We start from the raw sequence: 19,954 nt of genomic DNA, 5'->3' as shown, positions 1-19,954 counted from the left end.
CCCGGCATTGCTCCGGCCCTACGACCCTCTCCACGCAGAGCAGGTGACAACAGCAGGGGCCTCACGGGAGCCTCCCGACACACGCTGGACATGTCACAAACAGCTGCAATTATTTACACTGCCTATACGGGTACTTCTCTTAGTGCTTTCAAAGGCTGCAATCGCCTATTAAGCGTGTCGGGCTCCTGCAGGCGCACATCCACACTCGAGCCTTACTCCCCAACGCCGAACCCGGGATGTCCCGGCGGGGCTCAGCCCGGCCAGGGGCAGGACAGTGACAGGCACAGGGGCAGGGACAGTGAACACTGAACAGTGACAGGGGCAGGGCCGGGGCAGGGCCGGCCCCCTCCCGCCGCCTCCCCCGCTTCCTCCCGGCCCCGCCTGTTGATGTTTCACTTGCTTTTAATTCCCGGGTCGCAAGATGGAGGCGGCGCTGGGACGTCGGGTGTTGCTGTCGCTGTCGCTGTCGCTGTCGCTGCTGCTGCCGCCTCTGGCCGCCGCTCTGCTGGGCCCGGCCGCGCCGCTGGGACAGGTACCGCCGGGGCCAGCACGCTCCCTGCCCTGCCACTGCCGCTTTCCCTGTCCCTGCTGCTGTCCCTGTTCCTGCCCCTGCCCGTGCCCCGCTCCCTCACAGGGGTGAGCCGGCCCTGCCGCGGGACGACAGGGATTCCCCTCTCCCTTTGCTGGTTCGTCTGTGTAGGATTCGATGTGCCGTATCTGGCAGGTCTGAAGGGGGAGATGGTTACTTCTGTGCAGTGTAGATGTGTTTTTATTTTCCGGCTTGTCCGCCTACATCTCCATGGTCCGGTGCCGTACAGTACGCGCTGCGTTCGGTCCGCACTTGTGCCTCGCCGCCTCGTGAATTGAACCGAGAAAAGGGTTTTGATGTATTGGTATATCTGTAAATACACCGGGCATTGTGTTGTCTGTTTTTCTATTCCAATATCTATGCTGTATCTTGGTGGCATCAGTTTTAAATTTGGTGGCTTTTTAGAAGAGTGGAAGGAACGTTTGGGGTACTACTTAGGAGAACTTTCCAGTGGGAATAAAAAGATTTGCTATAGAACCAGGTGAGCTCTGACCTCTAGAATTACGGAAGAGCTGAGTTCTTCTGCCTGAGCTTGAATCATTATCAGATGCATTCTCTAAAATTTTTATAATTGTGAACTCAAAGTGTAAGATCGCACAGGGAAGAGTTGTGAGGGGATTGTAGTCAACTTGCCTAGCCAGTGTGAAATTACTGTTACCTGGCCAAATTTATTATGTCTTTTTTTTTTTTTTTTTTTCCCTCCAGAGTTAGTTATTTATTAGCGTAATTTAAGTAAAACATTTCCAAGAAAGCCTGACAGAGGCCCTGCACTGGCACATCCCGTGTTGTGAAGCAGGATTCATTCCTGGCTTTACTTCCTGGTCTCTGCTTCTCTTGATGAACTTCTGAAGAGTGACCTCCTTAGCTCTCACTTCAAAATGGGGATCTAGATCTCCAGACACCTGTAAAAGTGCTTGGATGCCTGAAGTGAGGTGTGCTGAAGAGAGCGGGGGGAGCTCAATCCTTGGGCACTTCGCTTATCCCTCCGGGGAAAGGGAGTGCTGGCAGGAATTTGCCGAAAGGCTCGTGAGGTGACAGTGTAACACAGGCTCATGCTCTTCCTCACCTTCTCCCCAGAAACTGTCACACTTCCCCACCGAAACTACACCTCGGTAGCATTAAAGTTCTTTGTCACTGCTGGCAGTTTCAAAGCACACGGAGGCACATTTGTGTCTGCTGTCTTCGGATGTGACAGCCTGAGCAGGGGTGCCGGGGCAGTCCCACGGAAGGCAGCTTGGGGTCAGAGATAGAACAGGAGTGTTTTGGAGTGTGAGGGCGGCTTGACTGAGGAACTGTAATGCTTTGTGGGCACAGCTTTAGGAACTGTAATGCTTTTGGGGCACAGCTCTGCTGTTTGTGGGGTTGAGTTTGTCCATTTGTGCCATACTGCTTGGGTGGTCTCATGAGCTCATGATTTGCTAGTTTGGAAGTGTCTGCGCTCTTTTAGTTTTATACGGGTCTGGTGGCCTAAGTATATGCAGAAATTTTATTCTAAGAGTCAAAAAGAGGCATACAAATTTTTGCTGTAATGTTTTTTTCTTTTAAAATGTTAAACTCAGCAAAATAAAAACTTGTGTTTTCTCCTGCACTATTTAGTTTTGTACATACAGGGCCAGTTTTGATACAAAAGTAAGAGTGTGTCTTGAGAAAGTTTTGAGTAGAAGAATCAATGTTTTTTGACACGGAGCTGGTTTTTGGTGGCTTGTCAGGAAAGTGGGAATGGGCAGAGTGGGAATGGGCAGAGTGGGAATGCCATGCTGTCAGGTTGCTTTGAGAAGCCATGAGCTCAGTGACAGTGGGCTATGGGGTCAGAATAACTGTGTCGTTTGCTCAGGATGGCTTGGGACTGCGGGCTGGTTGGGAGCAGGCAGCATTAGCATGGTCAGCCTTGCTTTGGCTGGACACCACAACTGTGCTCTACAACTCTGACAGCCCACCCTACTGACAGCTTCACATTTTGTTAACTCTTCCATGTGGGGGTTAAAGCTGGTGTTGAAGTTTACCTCCTTGCTGATGGCAATGGTGTTAGAGAAACCATAGTGGAAGGACTGAGGAAAAACCTTTTGACACTGGAATAGCATTTCAGTAAGGCTGAAATGCTGTTGTTCAGCTCTGGTATGTGAACGCCTCAACTGTTGTGCAATACTTGTAATTTCTTAAAAAAGCTGTTTTGAAATCTGGACCTTTTTTTTAACATTAGCATGTCTGTTGTGGGTTTTATTTCTCCTCATAAAAATTTGGATATGCAAAACTGGACTAAAAATTGATTGATTTTAGACAAAATTTGCGGGTTGTTGTTGTTGTTTTGGACTTCTTTTTTTCTTTAAAAAAAGTTAAAGGGAATGATGCAATAAGACAGCTGACCTTAACGTTAAAGTAATGTTTCTGGTGCAAGGTCAGCATAAGGTTTTGTGCTTTAGAGTATTTTTTGATGTGCTGATAGGAACTGGCTAAAAGCCGTGCTAACACCATGCTATTTGCTTATTCCATTTACCTCTTGATAATTTAGGCTAGCACAGTTCTTTCTAAATAACATACCTGCCTACCAGACTTTTTTTTCTTTTTAGTTCAGTTGCCTGGAAAAAAAAAGCTTTTATATTATTTGTTGCCTGCAAGAAACCTCTGTGTGGATGGGTCGTTTCACAACAGCAGGAAATAATTTTCACTACACCAACCATTTGATGCAGTGAGTACAATGACTTTTAATCAAAGAAGAAACTTGTTAATAGCAATGTGCTGCAATGTTTCTTCCATCGCTTTATGCCAGTTTCTCTGTTAGGAGCCCGGCACATGTGAATTTTAGGCCTAAAGGAGCTGACATCATCTTCCTATGTATATTTGATTAAATTAAAGCAGTATGATGCAACCATGTCTCCGTGATATGAGACTGAGTATTCATCTTTAAGACTCATGATAAAATATCATAGTATGATTTGGTTTAATGGTGAGGATACAACAGCAGTTAATTCCAGTAACACACACAGGGGAAAGGGAAGGATAAGCCGTGTTATAACGAGTCATTGTAAAACAAGGAAGGAATGAAAGTAAGCGTGCTTGTTCAGAAAAGCAAAGTAAAGCAAAAGTATCATGTTTGATCATTATATTGACAAAGAGTTTAGCTTTAGCTAGTTAAGAAAATACTGGATGTAGTTATCTTACCCTAAATTCTGTCATGCAGTTTAATAATGCCAAATCTTAATGGAGAAAATTTTGTACCAAAATTTTCTGAAATGTGAAGGACAAATGATCATCCTACAAACTTGTGAAATTCCAACTTGTATCAAACTTTGACCATGGTTACTTCGTAATTCAGTTATGCCTGATTGTAGTTAAGACTCTACAACATAGTTCTGTTTTGATTCTTATAAAAGAATTATGTGAAGCATGGATCATGGAGCCCTGGGTTGCAATATATAGTTACACTATTTGGAGTCAGTTGTCCATGTGAGTGCCTGGTCTCAAGTGGTATGAGTTTGTGTGGTAGTTTTGTCTATTCAGACACTTCTTTTCCCATAATCTCTTCTCAAATTTAGAAACAGGTTATTAGTTCTGTCTATTTTTTGCTTGTTTGGCAACCTGCATCGGACTTTACATTTTTCAGTCGCAAACAGGATATCAGTAGTGCCTGTGTAATGGCTGTGAGGGGATTGTCTGCCTTTCAAGTTTCTGTACAGCTGGCCGTCGTGTAAGGCATTGTGCCATCTGTCCCTAGGGCTGCCCACTTGGCTTCCCACAGGCCTTGTAGTGCAGAAAGAGCCTTGTTTGGAGACCCTCAATAGGGAACAGCTGTGCTTCAAGTGGGCTGACTGCTAGCAGCAGAATCTTGATGGGGTTTGTGTGACTGATGGAGCTGTGTAGGACTGAACAGTTACCCTGTACTGGGAGAAACTGAACAGTGCACCCCATCAGGTGTTCACTGCCTGTGGATAAAGTTTTCCCAGGATTATTTAATCAGGTAATCAGATCTGTTTGAAGTTCCTGCGTGATTGGACCCATCAGCTTTCTCTTTTGCGGCATTTTTCTTAAAAAGCAATGTTAGGTGAAATGTTCTCTGTAGATTTGTGTGGTATTAGTCTTTGAGAATTAATGAATATTCCCTTTTAACTTGCGCCAGATGCTTTATTTTCTTTGCTGACGTCTTTTCCCCTTCTTGTTCTTCTGCTGCTGCTGTGATTATACTGCCCCAGTTAACAGTCCTGGGTTCTGTTGCAGCAGCACACACTGAAAGAGAAAAGATTTAGAAAATGATCACTACCTGCTTACCTGTGCTGATCCAAGCTCACAGAAATTCACTAGTTCACTGTAACTTATGGCATCACACTGTCGGTGCTGGTGCCTAGCTGTCCTAGAACAGAATGACTTGTACTTGTGGTAGGTGTGCTGTCCTCTTTGCAGGTTCTGTGCCCATTACCACTGTAAATATAACTGCTGGAGCACTAAAACAGGGATGGGAAATCATAGGAAAACTCAGGAGAGACATTTACATCCTATAAGAGCATTAAGAATGATAGGGCTGTTTTCAGTGCAGATTGGAGTTTTGTGTGAAGGCATTTACCAGCACAGGAGGGGACAAGGGGCTGCAAAGTATGGAACAGGGTCAATGGTAAGCTGAAAGCACACCCCAGTTCTTAGGGACTTGAATTGCTTCTTGGGGCTGTCCTTTCATTCTGGCTCTGCTGAAGTGCTGCTTTTTGAAATATCCCAGTGAATTCAGAACCTTTTAAATCACAGGCCTGTCTGAAACTTATATGATATCGTTAATACTGAAAAGTGTATTTAAGTTATACAACCAAGTTTTAAACTCATAGTTGAGGCTTCTCCAGAAATTGATAGTGCAATAGTGTGGACTACTGCAGAGTTCACCAGCTCTGCTCTCAGTGGCTTTGTTACTGCAGGATTGGCTTACTATGCTTTACAAAATAAGGGATGTGGGGTTATTTACCTTTCTTAGTACTGAAGTACATAACCACAAGACATATCTACAAAGCACTCTAAAACACTTTCTTCCCCTCCACCCTCAGATTGTGAATTTTATTATGGTAACATTTTTAAAAAAATTCCTCTGTTGAAATTAAAGGATGTTCGGTAAGTGTGTGAGTCTTCAGCACTAGGACTGGAAAGATGGGGATTTGAATTACCACTGGAGCACTTTCTAGCAAGTGTGGCTTGTGGCCAGGCATTTCATCCTGAAAGACTGGTACAAGAGCTGTTGGCCTGCCAGGTGTTTCCCTCCCCTTTAGGAGGCATAAACAACGTATGGCTCTTGAGCACTTATCACCATGCAGATATTGAAGGGGTACCAATCAGGCCTGTGATAACAGGGGCAGTGCCATGTATCACTTCTTCCCTGCTCTGGATGAAAGTAGATTAGCTGGGATGGTGTTCTGCTCTCCTGTGAGCTGCTTCTTTCTTTCTCCCAGTGCTCCTGCCCAGCTTTTCATTGCATTTGGCATGCATCTTGTTGTTTTTGCCATCCTGTCAATTTTGTTATGGGGTATTTGTAGGGTCAGGAAGATTGGCCACAGCAAGCCCCACTGAGTTTTGAGTGTGGCACTGCAGGGCACACCAGTGGAAAGCCGTGGGAAGCCGTGGGAAGACAGCAGTGTGAAACTCACCTTCCAGGAAGGGTTAAGACTGAGCTGGAACACTGCTGTTCTCTGTGGGAACATCTGAAGAGTCATGAACAACCTGTTCATAAATTGCAAAACGAGAGCATACGACAACTGAGTAGAATGGATGTACAGAATATGGGAAGATATCAGTGGAATTTGTTGGATGTGAACAGACTAGTCCCAGGAATTGTAACAGTATGAGTTCTCTGTTGTACGTGAACACAGAATTGCAAGGGTCATGACACAGCTGCTGTAGGGGAATACTGATCATTGCTCTGAGTTACTGAGGAGCTTTATGAACCTGTCCCATTAAGGAGATGCATCACCATCCCCTGAGATGGTGGTGAGAACAGACGTCTCCTGAGGAGATGCTGCAAGGACAGACAGATCACGCAGCAGAGGCAGTGCGACAATCTGTCCATCAGAACAAGGAGCCCAGCTCATTACTCCCAGCTGTGTTCTTGCATCTCTTCTGCTTGTCCAGCTCTTCCTTTCTTGTTCAAATGACAGAAAAACCGTGTGGCAAAAAAGGGAAAGTTTTTATGCCAAGTTAATGAGCTAAATTACCTCACTGACTTGGGACGCATGAGAGGGAAGGATGATGTGCAGGAGAGATCTGCACTCTCTCCTTCGGTGGCAGAGGCAGCAGGTGGTTAAACTGTCTTACTTGTCTGCACCTTACAGTCTGATTTTTGAACCTTTGACAGCACAGAAGTGATCCACTGAAATACTTCATTTCTAAAACATGTAACCTGTTCTTCAAGTGCAAGTTCTAAGTCTGTTCCAGAATCCATAAGGGTGCTTGTGGATACTGTGTCAACAGAGCTGAGAGCTGTTTTCAAGGAAATGAAGCATTGTATAAATAGCTAATTTTGTGCATTTAACAGTCAATTGTTGAGCATATCTAGCTTCCTTCATGCCCTTCACTTTCAAATAAAGCATTTGATTAAAAAAAAAAAAAAGGAGGGGATTTTCCTATTTTTCATCAGTCATTTCCTTTTCCTTGTAATCTAAGTTAGTCCCTTTGTAGATGTTGAGAAAAGATTGTGAAATACTTTCTGTGTAAAAAACCTCAGATGAAATTTGTGGCTTAAAAAATGAAGGATTATTAAGACTGCCTGGAAAATGCATCTTTTGTGCCTTTTGAATTCCCAGAAAACAGAAAAACCAAGGAAGTGATGCCTCAGAGTTTTGGTAATCTGTATAACAGTTTGGGAGTGTAAAAGACAGTTCTGAATGCTAAGAGCTAAAAGTTCTAAAAGTTTGGTGGATTTTTATTTTATTATTAATATACACAATTCTTAAAATATAAGAAGAAAATCAGTGGTTTGAGGAAATTACAGGAAGACAGGATAGAATATGTCCCATGTTTATACTGTTAATTCAGTTTATATTTTCAGTTACAGACTTCACTTGTCTGACTAATTTGGTAAATTTTATTTCCTTTGAATAGCTAGGATTTAAGTTTTGAAGGAAAATCAGTATAATAACCTGTTTCATAGAAGGGGCATTGAGGAAGAGATTTGGTCTCTTTGGTTCTGGTGGTCAGAGAGCTTTCCTACTGATATGCCAAATGGGTCTGAAGTATTTCCAAGTCACTTTGAACCAAGAGGTTATCTGTGTTAGGTTTTAAACCATTCTTCTCATGATGGCAGATTCCAGCTGCATTGGACCTGGAGGTTGTTTTCCAGTTTTTGACCATTCTGGCTACTTGAGTATGCTCATTAACACCCATTGTTTCAATGATTTTTTGACATAGTCACACTTCAGAAATTTTCTGTTCATGAAGTGGGGCTGTATTATGTTAGGTATTGTATATTTCACGTATTTTCTGGCTGAAAAACCAGAGTTGTGTAAAAATACTGAATGAAAAGTCTTTTTGTGTATTTACATTTTTATTTATTTTAAATTCTGAGCATGTTCAACTTCTTATTAAGACATGACTCACTTTTTAACTGTTGGTTGTGAAACAATGACTCAGCTGCAGAGCTAAAGATGCTGAAGGCATGGAGACATTTTCCAGAGAAAAACAGATCCACAGAATCACTGAATCATTTAGGTTGGAAATGACTTCTAAGATCAAGTCCAGCCTTTGACTGACCACCACCCAGTTCACTAGACCATAGCACTAAGTGCCATGTCCAGGTGTTAATGAAATGAAGTTATAACGATTTATGGCTCACAAAAGCCAAATATGGAGCTTAACATTATTTTGAAGAGGTGTCTGAGGAAAGTGCAGTGTGGCAATCATTACTTTTGGCTATTTGCAGGCAAGATTTGATCTTTGTATGTAGAATTTTCAGGGACAAACCTGGAAGATTTAAGGTCCCATTTGCAAAGCAGCCCCTGAAATTACAAGGGAGAAATAAGAGGACAGAATGAGTGTTTCAATAAATTACAGCAATTAGGGTTTGAAAGATAGGACCAAATCCTCATTTTCTGTGAGTTTGAGGTGTCTCATGTGGCATAATTTGGGAATCATAACCAAAGAAATAGGATTACTCCTGACGAAACTGAATGTTCTTTACTATAGACAAACATGTATTAAACTTCACTTTGAAGACTAACTGGAGTGCTTAAAAAAAACATTTACAGAGAATCTGATTTTTACCTTTTGTGCTCTATTATTTTTCAGCAAACATGAGAGACTTCCATCATGATATCATTGTGAAACAAGTGATTTTTTTTTTTTTTTTTTTTTTTACAAAACCCCACAAACTCTACATAGGGGAATGCAGATGTCATTCTTTCTCATCAATCCTCTCTGTTAAAAAGAGGGGTGAAAAAACCAGACTAATCCTTACATGAAACAAGAAAGCATATTCCTTTTCCTTCTGTCTGCTGGATAGAAAGCCAGGGAATGCGCTCTGGGGTTAGTAAGGAGTCATTCTGCCAGGACAGTACACAAAAGTTGCATGCAGTGGCTCATATGTTTTCTCAGACTTACATCTCTTCTTAATGTTTTTTTTCCAGGAAGCAATCAGAGTTGGTGTTATGATGCTGAACCCCAATGGAGAATTTCACAAAGGACAGGTTTGTCCAGTTTTTCTGTTTATTCAGTGAATTAATGTGCAGCGAAACAAAGTCTGCAGCAGCTGCAAGTATATCCTTTATTCTGACGTCAGTCACTTTGGAGTGTTTTCCTCTCACAGCAGAACTGCAGCACAGGGGCTGGAAACTTACACTCATTCTGGCTGTCTGTCTTTCAGGTTCTTTTTAACATCACCTATGTTAATGGACAGGTTTATCTAAATGACTTTCCTATGAAAAGCGGGGTTGCCCACATAACATGTCAGACAATAATATGTGAGTATTCTCTTCTTTTTTTTTTTTTGTTTTTTTGTTTTAATTTTACTCCCTCCCCTGGGGTATTTGGCTCCCCTGTTGTCTAGTAACCAAAGCTTACAATGGCTGTGTGTTCTGTATTTTGTAAACCAGAGCATTGTGGAAGCAAAATATTTCCCAAGGTAGGACAATTCTGGTATTAAAATGGATCAAAAAAAAATCTGACCGCCTTCATCTCAAGTCTCATTAACAGGCTTGTGTGTAAATGGCCTGATCTGAAATCCAGACTCTGCCCATCTTTTCAAAAGAATGTTTTCCACTACAAGCTAGACAATGTAAACAGAAGGATGCAACTCCACCCTGCTAATGGCTGTGTCCCTAGGTTGGTTGGCATATATCCAGAAGGAGATTCAATAACAAAAGTATGAATGGTTGTTAGGAAGATCTTTTAATGGTATCACTTCTGTGTCTATTGGACAAACAAGTTTCGGCTGGATAGGATATTATAGCACAAATACTGCACTTTTGCTAGGGTCCTGCAGTAGTTAATGAATTCAAATTGTCTTGAACCTGCCTGCTTTTCCACTGATTCAATGCCACATTTTTTGTGAAAAAAACAGAAAGTACTGTGATTTTTTTTTTTAGCTCCACAGAGCATACTGTATAATTAATTAAACAAGGATCATTAGGTTTGTTTGATTTAAACTTCTGTTGTATTGAGAACAATCTTCTGCTGCATGAGATGAAGTCAATCTCTAGGTTGATATCTGAGGTTATCCTCATCAGGCACCTACAAAATATTAACACTTTTTCAAATTGCTTCTCTGAGCTGTGACCTTGTTGCTTGAACCCTTCTTTCCCAAGCACAATCAATTATTAATTTGACAGCATTTCTTTTCTGGAGAGGGAGAGCAGTAATCAATTTCTCTTTTTCTGGTACAAAACCATGGCAAAATGTCATTTACTTGCAAAATAACTCACTCCAGAAAAATAGATAACGATTTTATTGACTAATTCTGAGAGCTCCTGAGCACTCTTCTGTAGTTCCTATTAATTTCCCAAAGCATAGCTTTGCATAGCACTTGCAGTGACTAGTTTTGAATCTGAAACAGTGAGGAAAATACTGATTTGACCTGGGAGCTAGAAACCTGGAACTCTTTATCTCCATGTTTGGGTCTGAGTCCCCAGCACAATACCTCTCTCTGTTACCCTTAATGTAATGTTTATACTATTTACTTCCTAAATTATTGAAAACAGATTCAAGTAGTGTTTGTAAAATGCTAAAGAAATACCAAGATACTTAATAATAGAGGGGAAACAGTCCTGAGTGTATAAAAACAAAACTGGACCTTAATAATCAGGCTTTTGAAAATTAGAGACCATGTACTCTGACATGGTTGTCAGATCATTCTTGGCACCCATGTCCCCACTTGAAGTTCCCCCAAATGTCAGTTTTGGAAGTGTATCTCTCACTCCTGTGAATGTAGTGGTGGTGGAACAGCCTGACACATGGTGAAAGCTGGGAACACAGGGAGCTTCAGCTGCTTGGGATCTTTAAAAGCTTTGGGCCTCTAGTGCATGCTTGCTGCTCCAAGTCAGAAAACATTCAGCAACCAGGTTAGTGCCCTGGCTCGTACCTGTAGGGAACTTACTTTCTGCCACTTATTTTGGCAATGGAAGACATTACTAAATTATGCCAGAAAGTATTTTTCTATATTTTAAATAAGAAAAATAGCTTTATGAGGACAGGGATCACAGCATAGAAGTAGTGGACACACTGAGCAGTTACTGTGTGACTGAGACCCAAGTCGAGCCTTATCCCACTTTACCTGACAGGCTCAGCACTGCAAGTGAGCAGTGGCTTAGCAGCAGGGATGCACTGGTCTGAGTTCATGTCCCTTGGTATCTGCATGCTGGAGAGATCCCTCAGCTCCACTCTTGTGCTTCTGCAGGACTTCAGTTCTAGCATGCCCTCACCTAAAGCAGAGGTGGTTCCAGTAACTGGGAGAAGGATAGGAAGACTCAGCAGAAACAGGCAGGGTAGGAAGGCAGTCCTGTGTGTACTTGTAGAATATTAAGTTGTTGAAATAGCTGAAAGCTTTTGGGTAGGAAGAGAGGTTGAGGTGTCACCAATCACATATGGAAACAGAGAGGGGGACAGAAAAATATGTAGGAGGGAACTGGCACCCATCTTGAGCAGGAGATGCAGTGTGCCTGGAAAAGAGCATATTTGTTTCTGTATTCAAGAGGAAGGGAAATGTTGTGCAAACCAAGATGTTTACACAGGTGGCTGGCTAGGCTATGGCATTACTCTTAGGAGCTCCTTTGGACAACTGAAATAAGAATGCAGCAATAACCAAGCCAAAGAGCTCTGCTTGGAGTGCTTAAATGCAGACCTCAAAGACAGAGATGCAACATTGTTTGCAGGCTCCACGAGTCAGGGGATTGACTGTACAGCTCTGCTGTGTTACCAGACCTGCTCTGAGTCTGATTTGGTGATACACTGGTAAAAAAAATCATGGCACCTGTTTTAGCTGTTGCTCAGATTACTACTGGTTGTAAAAGCAGTTACTGAAGTGTTAAGGACATCAGCATAATGCAGATGTTCTGTACTGCTGTTCTGGCATCTCTGGTTTGATGCCAGTGGTACTCTGACTTCTCCATTCAGGTGCTGCACGTGCAACGGTATCTATGTCAGAGTTGCACCTGTTTTCTCTGTGGCTGGGTACTGCTTTCTGGTTGAGGTGGTTTCTCTTTGAAAATGGTGACATTTGTGTTAACAGTGGAGAACAGAAGCTCGGATAACTTACTGGATCAGCAGCGCCTGGGAACCGTCAGCGTTCGCATCATGGTTCATGAGTGGCCTTTGGCATCCACTTCTGATTTGCAGCTGATTGTCATTCAGGAAGAAGTGACAGAAATTGATGGAAAACAGGTAAAAAGGAGACCTGCTACAACATTCTGCTTGTTTTTAATTTAGGAGAGGCAAGTAGTTCCCATGGATTAAAAGATATACATATATCTGGCTGGTGATTAGAACATGAAGTATATAATTAATGTTAACTAACAGTACTGAGGGAGATAACAGCAGAGTTGGCAGTATAACAGTGGGGGTGTTTCGTGAGGAAACTTCAAGTCTTAATGCATCTATTCATATTTTAATAATTATCATTTACTCTATCACATGCACTTTGAATAAGTGAACTTGTGCAAGCAAAGCCAGACTCAAATGCGAGAGTTGATGTATAAAATACTGTGCAAAACAAACAAAAGGGGCACAGGCTCATCTATGTCTTGAGGTTTTCCCCATTGTTTATTCCAAGCTATCAAAAGGTTTCAAGCAGGTAGCATGGGGAACAGCTTGCAGCAGGAAACTCTTATGGCAAGTGAGCTTACTGTGAAAGCCCACTACACCTGAGAGCTTTGCCTTAGAAGCCTTTGCATGTAAGATAATTTGAATCTTGATAACAAACATGGATTTTGAGATAAACAAGTACCTCCACGCCTCCAATTCTAACTGTATTTGCACAAATAGCAGGCAATGCGAGGGGTTGCAATTCTAGCTGACATTGAAATGTGCAGAACTGAGTTCTCAAAATCACTTGTATGGTGTAGTTGAGTTACTAACCAAAGAGATTCCGTGGAAAAGGTCCAGCTGCTGAAGCCAGCAACTGGCTTATTTCTGTGTCATATTTCTGTTTCTGCACTTCTGCATCTTACCTGTGGCCAGGCTTTTTTGAAGCTGGCTTGTGTTCTGCTGCCTTTTTCTTTTTTTAAAGGATAATGATGATAATACCACTGAGCCTTGATTAATTGCATGGTCAGCATGTAATATTTTTTACAGGGATCTGTATCGTGTCAAAATCTTACTCTGTTAGTGAAAGGCCCCACTGAGAGGTCTGTAGCTTTTCCAATGAGGTCTTTATCCCACTGATAATAGCCTAAGATATTTTGGTTTGACTCAGTTGTTACACAACAGTGGTATTGTATTTCAGGCCTCAAACTAGACATCACAATGCATTTCAGATTTTCATAGGGACCTAGTAAAAATAACCAGAAAGCTAGTGCTGTTTCCTTGGTTATTCCTTTAAGTCAAAAGCAGTCTCACATAAGCATAGTAGAGGAGCAGAATCACCTCCCTCAACCTTCTGGCCACACTGCTTTTGATGCAGCCCCAGGATAGAGTTTGCTTTCCGGAACGTGAGTGCACATTGCCAGGTCATGTTGAGCTTTTTATCCACCAGCACTCCCACATCCTTTGCTCTAAGGCGGCTCTTTATCCATTTGCTGCCCAGCCTGTACTTGTGCTTGGAACTGCCCCAGCCCAGGTACAGCACCTTGCACTTGGCCTTGTTGAACTTCCTGAGGGGTCACCTCTCAAGCCTGTACAGCTGCTTCTGGATGGCAACTCTTCCCTTCAGCGGGTTAACCACACAGTGTCATCAACAAACTTGCTGAGGGTGCACTCAGTCTCTCTGTCCATGGTGCCAGCAAAGTTGTTAAACAGCAGCAGTGCAAATACTCATCCCTGAGGGCACCACCTGTCACTGATCTCCATTTGGATATTGAGCCACTGACAGCAGCTTCCTAGAGTGCAGCCATCCAGCCAATGCCTTATCCACTGCCTGGTCCATCTGTCAAGTGCAGTTCTCTTGTCTGGAGACAAGGATATCAAGCAGGACACTGTCAAATGCTGTGACACTTGGCTTTCAGTTGTTGAAAACAAAACAACCTTCCTGCAAAAACAGAAGTGTCAGTCTTGGCTCAGCAAGACTTTCAATGTTTGCAAGTGCTTTCACTACATACCTGAGTTTTCCATGCCCTAAAATGCCTCCCTGCAAGAGGACAGTGATGTACTATGTAGGACTTGGTTAAAAGTCCATGTACAGACTACCATGTGCTTTTGCAGGGAGAGAGACCCAGTCTGTTCAGCATATTTTTTGATGTGGTATGGTCTACAGAAGTGTGATATGTGAAAACAAAGAATACTGATTCCTGTTATAACAGCCCTATGTGTACATCTTAGTGGCCTGGAATGTTCTGGGACATACTGGTGTTCTCTGCCAGCCTGCTTCAGTGTTGCTTTAAACTCAGTAATACCGTGTTTGCATCTTTTATAGGTTCAGCAGGATGAAGTAACAGAAATAGATGTTTTAGTAAAGGACCTGAGAGTACTTAGGCATTCCAACTACACTGTCCCTCTGAAAGAGAGCATGCTGTATTCCCTGCCAAGGGACAACGACGTGTTATTTACACTGCCCAACCTCTCAGGAAAAGGTATCTCTCAGCTGTTAAGTATTATCTTCATCCATATTCAGTGTATTGCTTTACAGGGTAAGAGAGCATCATTGATCCCTTGTTTTACATAGTGAAAGAGTGTCTTCATTATCAGGCATGGGTTTTATTTTATGTCTTGGTTTTTGTATTTTTTAAACACCTAAATTCAACTCTTCATATTAGGTATTTTATTTGATTGTTTTCAAATCTGCTCTCCTTTGAAGTACTTGATACTTGGCAGTCTGCAGTCCAAACATCTGATAGGAATAAATTTCTCTCTCAGATCTGCAATGGAAATTTCTCTACAGCTCCCTCTGTTTTCTGAGAATGAAAGAGAAAACTGTAGAGGAAATACCTGTCTGGGTCAATTCCAAACCACAGAACAGTTTTATTAAACTTGAGTAACTTAAAAGCAATAGAAGTTATTTGATGCCTTAGTTTTATTTCAGTTTTGTTTAATCAAAAACTGTCAAGGATTTAATTGGAGTAGAATATTTTGATCTAGTCCATCACCTTTTGATCTGATGACAGCTGAAATTTACAGCTAAGGGCATAGCTAAAGGCTGCACTGTAACACTGTTTCTGCTTCTTATCAAGTTGACTACTCAAGTCAAAAAAAAGCCTTCTGTGTTCTTGCTGTAAATGTGTGAGAACTGTACCCTCTGTAGAGAAACACAGCATGTCTTTATTTTCCTGCAGAGTGAGTCAAACAAAAAGCAAACTCTCCACTAAATTTAGCTTTTCTTCTTCAGATATTCAAGATCCACTGCAAACTACCAGTCAGTACCTCATCCAGCAAGTAGAAACTACAGTGGATGAAGAGACATTACCTGGCAAGTTACCAGAGACCCCTCTTAGGGTAGAACCTCCATCTTCTTACAAGGTGCTTTTGTTTGTTTGCTTGTTTTAATTATTAGTATATACAGACAACCACTAAGACCAGTGGATTTCTGCAGATAAACAGAGCCCCAAAAATGCCCCCTCCTAAATTACCATTCAGCAATGACAAGTCCAGGAGGAATCCATTTGGCTTCTAAATCTTGCCATGTTCTGGCCACACAGATACTTCCTGATAGTCACTTGTGATATTTACATTATACCGAGATAAGCATTTTTAACAATTTCAAATACTGCTTAAAGTCCACCACTCTGCTCAAGAGCTTACCCCTCTGAGAAATGGACCATTGGTCTCACCTGCTGTAGGAAACACAGTAACAGCTGGAGAAGTTTCAGTTCCAGTTTAGGCAAGGATGTGTTTCACAGCCTCCTCTCTGGCCAAAACATTTCACAGTTATAATCCACTGTCTGCTGTGTTCAAGTGTCCTTTATTTTCCAAAAGGGCCTTTAATGAACAGAGAACTAAACCTTCACCAGTTTCAAACTTTGAACAATTAAGATCTGAGCCACCAGTCAATTCCATCATGCTTTTAGGTATGTTTAAGAATATATGAGTTTCAGTAAAATTATCACCATGTAATGTGATTTACCAGTAGCTAAAAAACCCCCAAAAGCCCAGCAGTTGCTTTGTTTTGTAATCTTTGTATTTTTACCTGTTTTGTAGGTGATGTGCCAGTGGGTGGAAGACTTGAGAAAAAGGTTGTGCAGATTCTGGTTTCAGTCTTTACCTATCTTGTTTAGTTTCATGGAAGTTGTTGTTGTTGGAGTTGTTGGAGCAGCCCTTATTATCAAAGTTTTAAAGGTGATTCTCCCTTCCTGTGAAAATAAGTAAGTAATTGTTGTAATTCTTTTTTTTGCTGTGATGAAGGCAAACTGTTGACTAAAAGAATCTTCCAAGAAGCAGGCCCATTCTGTAGGATAATGGTAGAAGAATTCAATGAGAAAGCTAAGGGTAACTTTCCATTCCAAGTGCACTTCTGACACATAAGCATTTCAGAGAGACATGGGAAAGTATTTAATTGGAAATGTCTTTAGCTGAGCTGTCATACTGCCAAATTTTTATCAAGTCTTCTAAGGACTACACTGTGAGATGTTATTAACATAGTTCCAAGAAAGGGTAGAAACTAGGGTTAAACAATTCCAGCATCTCCAAATCTTTTCCATACTCCTACTGTGTTGGAGTTTTACAGTAGTTCTGAAAGGCCTCAAATTGGCTTGGCAAATTTGTGTGGTAGTTCTCCAACGGGGACCAACCTGTGTAGGGAGCTTCCAAGCCATTGTGACTGGTGCTGGCATAGGTGGCAAGAGGCCACAAATAAAGCTTATTTCCTGCAAGGGCTGTATCCACTCAGTGTGTTACCAGCAACACAAACATTTTTCAGGAAAACAAGGTCTCAGAACAGGAGGCAGAAGGATGAACTGCAGGTAACAAATCAGTGTAGATTTAGTGCTGCAGTGGGCAAGCATGTGCAGCAACCTAAGTCAGCTCTGGAAGAGCTGTTCCTTGGATCTTCATGTTCTTTGGGAAGCGACTGACAGTGCAGCATGCTTCATCAGCCTCAAGCACAGCTGATGTCTTCAAATGCAGCTGATCAGCTGTGCCTCTGAATGGCTCTGCATGCAGTTAATTTATATATCCACTTGGGAGTAGGAACGGCCTTGGGCCTTCTGACAGACCAGGAAAATGGAGGGCTGGAAGATGAGGAAGGTTGGAAACTGCAGTGACAAAAGAGGCAGTGCTTCCCCTGGCATTTCACACAGCGTGCTGTCAGATGAGAGACCTTCCCTGGTCAGAGCAGAAACAGTGGAGAAACACTTTGTACCTTTCCCAGTAGTAAGCAGCTTACCACTGGCAGTAAGTAGCTTAACACTGCCATGTATGCAACTGAACTAAGTAGAACTGGGAAGAAAATTCTAATCCCAGCAGACTGTTCAGCAAAGTGGATGATGGCCTGTCCATAGCAGAGGTCAGTATGGAGCAGAGGAACCAGCTTGCAGTAATTTCTCTTCACTTGAGGAACATGGGGCTTGCTCATGCCTTGTTAGAGCGTAAAAAGAATTGGAACTGCCTTCTCCTCTTTAAAAAAACAAACCAACCAGGGGAAAAAAAACCTCAAAAACAACCCCTAAACCACACAGTTACTTTCTTGCTACCTGTGTAAAATGGTCCTCTAAAGAATGCTAAAATCTTAACTCAGGATTGTAAACCAGTAAGCAGGAGCAGAACAGCTTATCTGGTGAGTAACAGTTGCAGATGTGAGTTGGGACCTCATCCCAAGTCTTTAATGCCATTCTATCAGTTACACGGATAAAACTGGAGGCTGTTGCTGAGTCCTGGAGAATCAGCTGTAGGTCCTGACAGCAAACAGTTTTATGCTACTATGAAACTGAGCAGATAGAGCCTACACTGCTGACGTTTCAGATGTAGAAACTAGGCAAAGGAGCCCTCAGAAACCACAGCCAGTATGTTTTGGAAGCATTTTTCATTGCAGCTTCACGTAAGAGGTATTATGAGGGTAATACTTGGTTGATTTAAACTAAGTTTGGGGAGTTTAGGAATAAGTCTAATTTTTAGAACACAGAATGTTTTGTGTATTGTTTTCTAATGCCAGGTAACCTTACCTTTCAGAGGCATCCTTCTCCTGGATCAAGTCAGCTTTGTACCTGTGACTACCATCAGCCTGCCTTCAGACCTTTCAGACAGGAAAAATGTTTTAGATGAGAAAGCATGCACTTAATACAGTATTTACTTTGGAATTACTGGTTTTTAAAAACACACTTTTAGTTGGTCTTATATTTGGCACCTAATCTTAATACCTTGGGTTTTTTTCCTACTAAGAAAACTAAGTCAAGTAGATTAATTGACAAAGGGCCACTCAGGCCGAGGCCCAAAGCTGACTTCCTTGTGCCTCTGCATAAACAAGCAGCCTTTTCAGAAGCTTCAAAATAGAACAGCTGCCTTTTCAGAAGCTTCAAAATAGAGCAGCTTTCCACCCTGAGGACTACCATTGGTTTTAACTTCTGTGAAGTCACTTTTCCACACCTCAGACAAGATGCTGGCTGCCTTCATGCCCATAAACCGAGTCAGCTGTCCTGACTAACACGATGATGAAATTCAGGGTGTCCTTAAATCCACAGATAGCATTCTTCAGAAAAAGATGAGGGAATATTGCAAACATCAGCTGTGCCTGCAAACCTAAGCAAAGCTGCCCCACCTAGTTCCAGGTCTCATAGGATCTAGTATGTCTTGCAAGGAAGATACCACTACCAAACATTTGTGTTACTCAAAAGATCTGACATTTTATATATGCAAAGCAAAAATTTGAACAGCAGATTTATATTTCAAGCACTTTACATTTTTATGGTCCCTTCCACTCATAAAAATTGTTAGCAGTAGTAACCATCTTGCTTTTTGTATCTGTGGCAGCAGTACTCTATGAAGTCCCAAAAGAAAAATGAAAATTCCATTAAATTCTACGGAAATACTGGCTTACTGTTGCTGAGTGGGCCCAGTCTGCTCATGCCAGTTTGTACTGTTAACATTTTTTCAAATAAACATTTAAATTGTTTATTAGACTGTGCTCATGTGTGCATTTATATCTGGTAAAACAGCAGTTTGCCAAACATTTCAGACTCAGGGCACTATCTGTTTCTTAGCTTTTCATTGTTCTTACTTACAAAAATTGTCTGTCAAAAGAATAAGACCAAAACCTCACAACTGTAACTGCTTAGCACTAGACTGAGCACAGTTATCATCTGAGTGATCAGAAGTACATGTGTTCAGCTGGAGTTGTTAAAGAGTGAGGGAGAAAAGCTGGGATTCCCCCCTCCTCCTGCCCTAAGGAAACATTATCATGAGTTAATTGAGATCCAAGTTACTCAGATGATGGTCCTTACAGCTGATCTGTGACGGGAGCAACTCTCATTTTCTCACTGAACTGACAGCACTGCAGTGATAAAAAGGAAAATTTCTAACACTGACTTGGCTTTACAAAAAAACCCCAAACTTCGCCACCCAGCAGTGCAGTGTGGTACACACCACAGCAGCTCAAGGTAATGGGGACACTGCTCAAACTTCCCGTTGTTTTTTATTTTTTTTTCTAGTACCTTGTGGGTGGCAGAGGGATTGCCACCCATGGCTGAACAGGAAATTGCTAGGATTAGCACAGGAATGGTGACTGCATAGGTGTAGACAAACTTCTCTGTATGTGGGTATTCCCTGGCCCCCCATTAGGACAGTTCAAGAAGTGATGTACAAGTCTGAAGTTAGCTTCTTCTGGGAAAAAAAATATAG

General features: G+C 42.0%; 1 protein-coding gene across 2 annotated transcripts; it reads left to right on the top strand.

The window, feature by feature from the left end:
- Positions 1-395: 395 nt before the first annotated feature.
- Positions 396-19,234, top strand: GINM1 (glycosylated integral membrane protein 1). Of its 2 annotated transcripts, none has more exons than XM_066179109.1 (8): positions 396-532; positions 9,175-9,234; positions 9,411-9,507; positions 12,270-12,421; positions 14,607-14,763; positions 15,516-15,646; positions 16,325-16,488; positions 18,290-19,234. In XM_066179109.1, the coding sequence occupies exons 1-8, from the start codon at positions 422-424 to the stop codon at positions 18,396-18,398; spliced, it is 981 nt and encodes a 326-aa protein (XP_066035206.1). In that variant the 5' UTR covers positions 396-421; the 3' UTR covers positions 18,399-19,234. The 2 variants fall into 2 exon arrangements, with proteins under 2 accessions (XP_066035206.1, XP_066035207.1); XM_066179110.1 differs by lacking the exon at positions 396-532 and adding an exon at positions 3,202-3,275.
- The last annotated feature ends 720 nt before the right edge of the window (positions 19,235-19,954 follow it).

This window comes from Chamaea fasciata, unplaced genomic scaffold (genome assembly GCF_029207755.1).
Source record: "Chamaea fasciata isolate MVZ Bird 193981 ecotype frontalis unplaced genomic scaffold, bChaFas1.0.hap1 SCAF_3, whole genome shotgun sequence".
Classification (NCBI taxonomy): Eukaryota; Metazoa; Chordata; class Aves; order Passeriformes; family Sylviidae; genus Chamaea; species Chamaea fasciata.
This window is presented reverse-complemented; position numbering and strand designations above follow the sequence as displayed.

Excerpts from the sequence above, each read along its gene's own strand:
- GINM1 (XM_066179109.1), top strand. The coding sequence starts at position 422 with ATGGAGGCGGCGCTGGGACGTCGGGTGTTGCTGTCGCTGTCGCTGTCG. Across the intron at positions 9,235-9,410 it reads GAGAATTTCACAAAGGACAG|GTTCTTTTTAACATCACCTA; the intron begins GTTTGTCCAGTT and ends TCTGTCTTTCAG. Across the intron at positions 16,489-18,289 it reads CTCCCTTCCTGTGAAAATAA|AGGCATCCTTCTCCTGGATC; the intron begins GTAAGTAATTGT and ends CTTACCTTTCAG.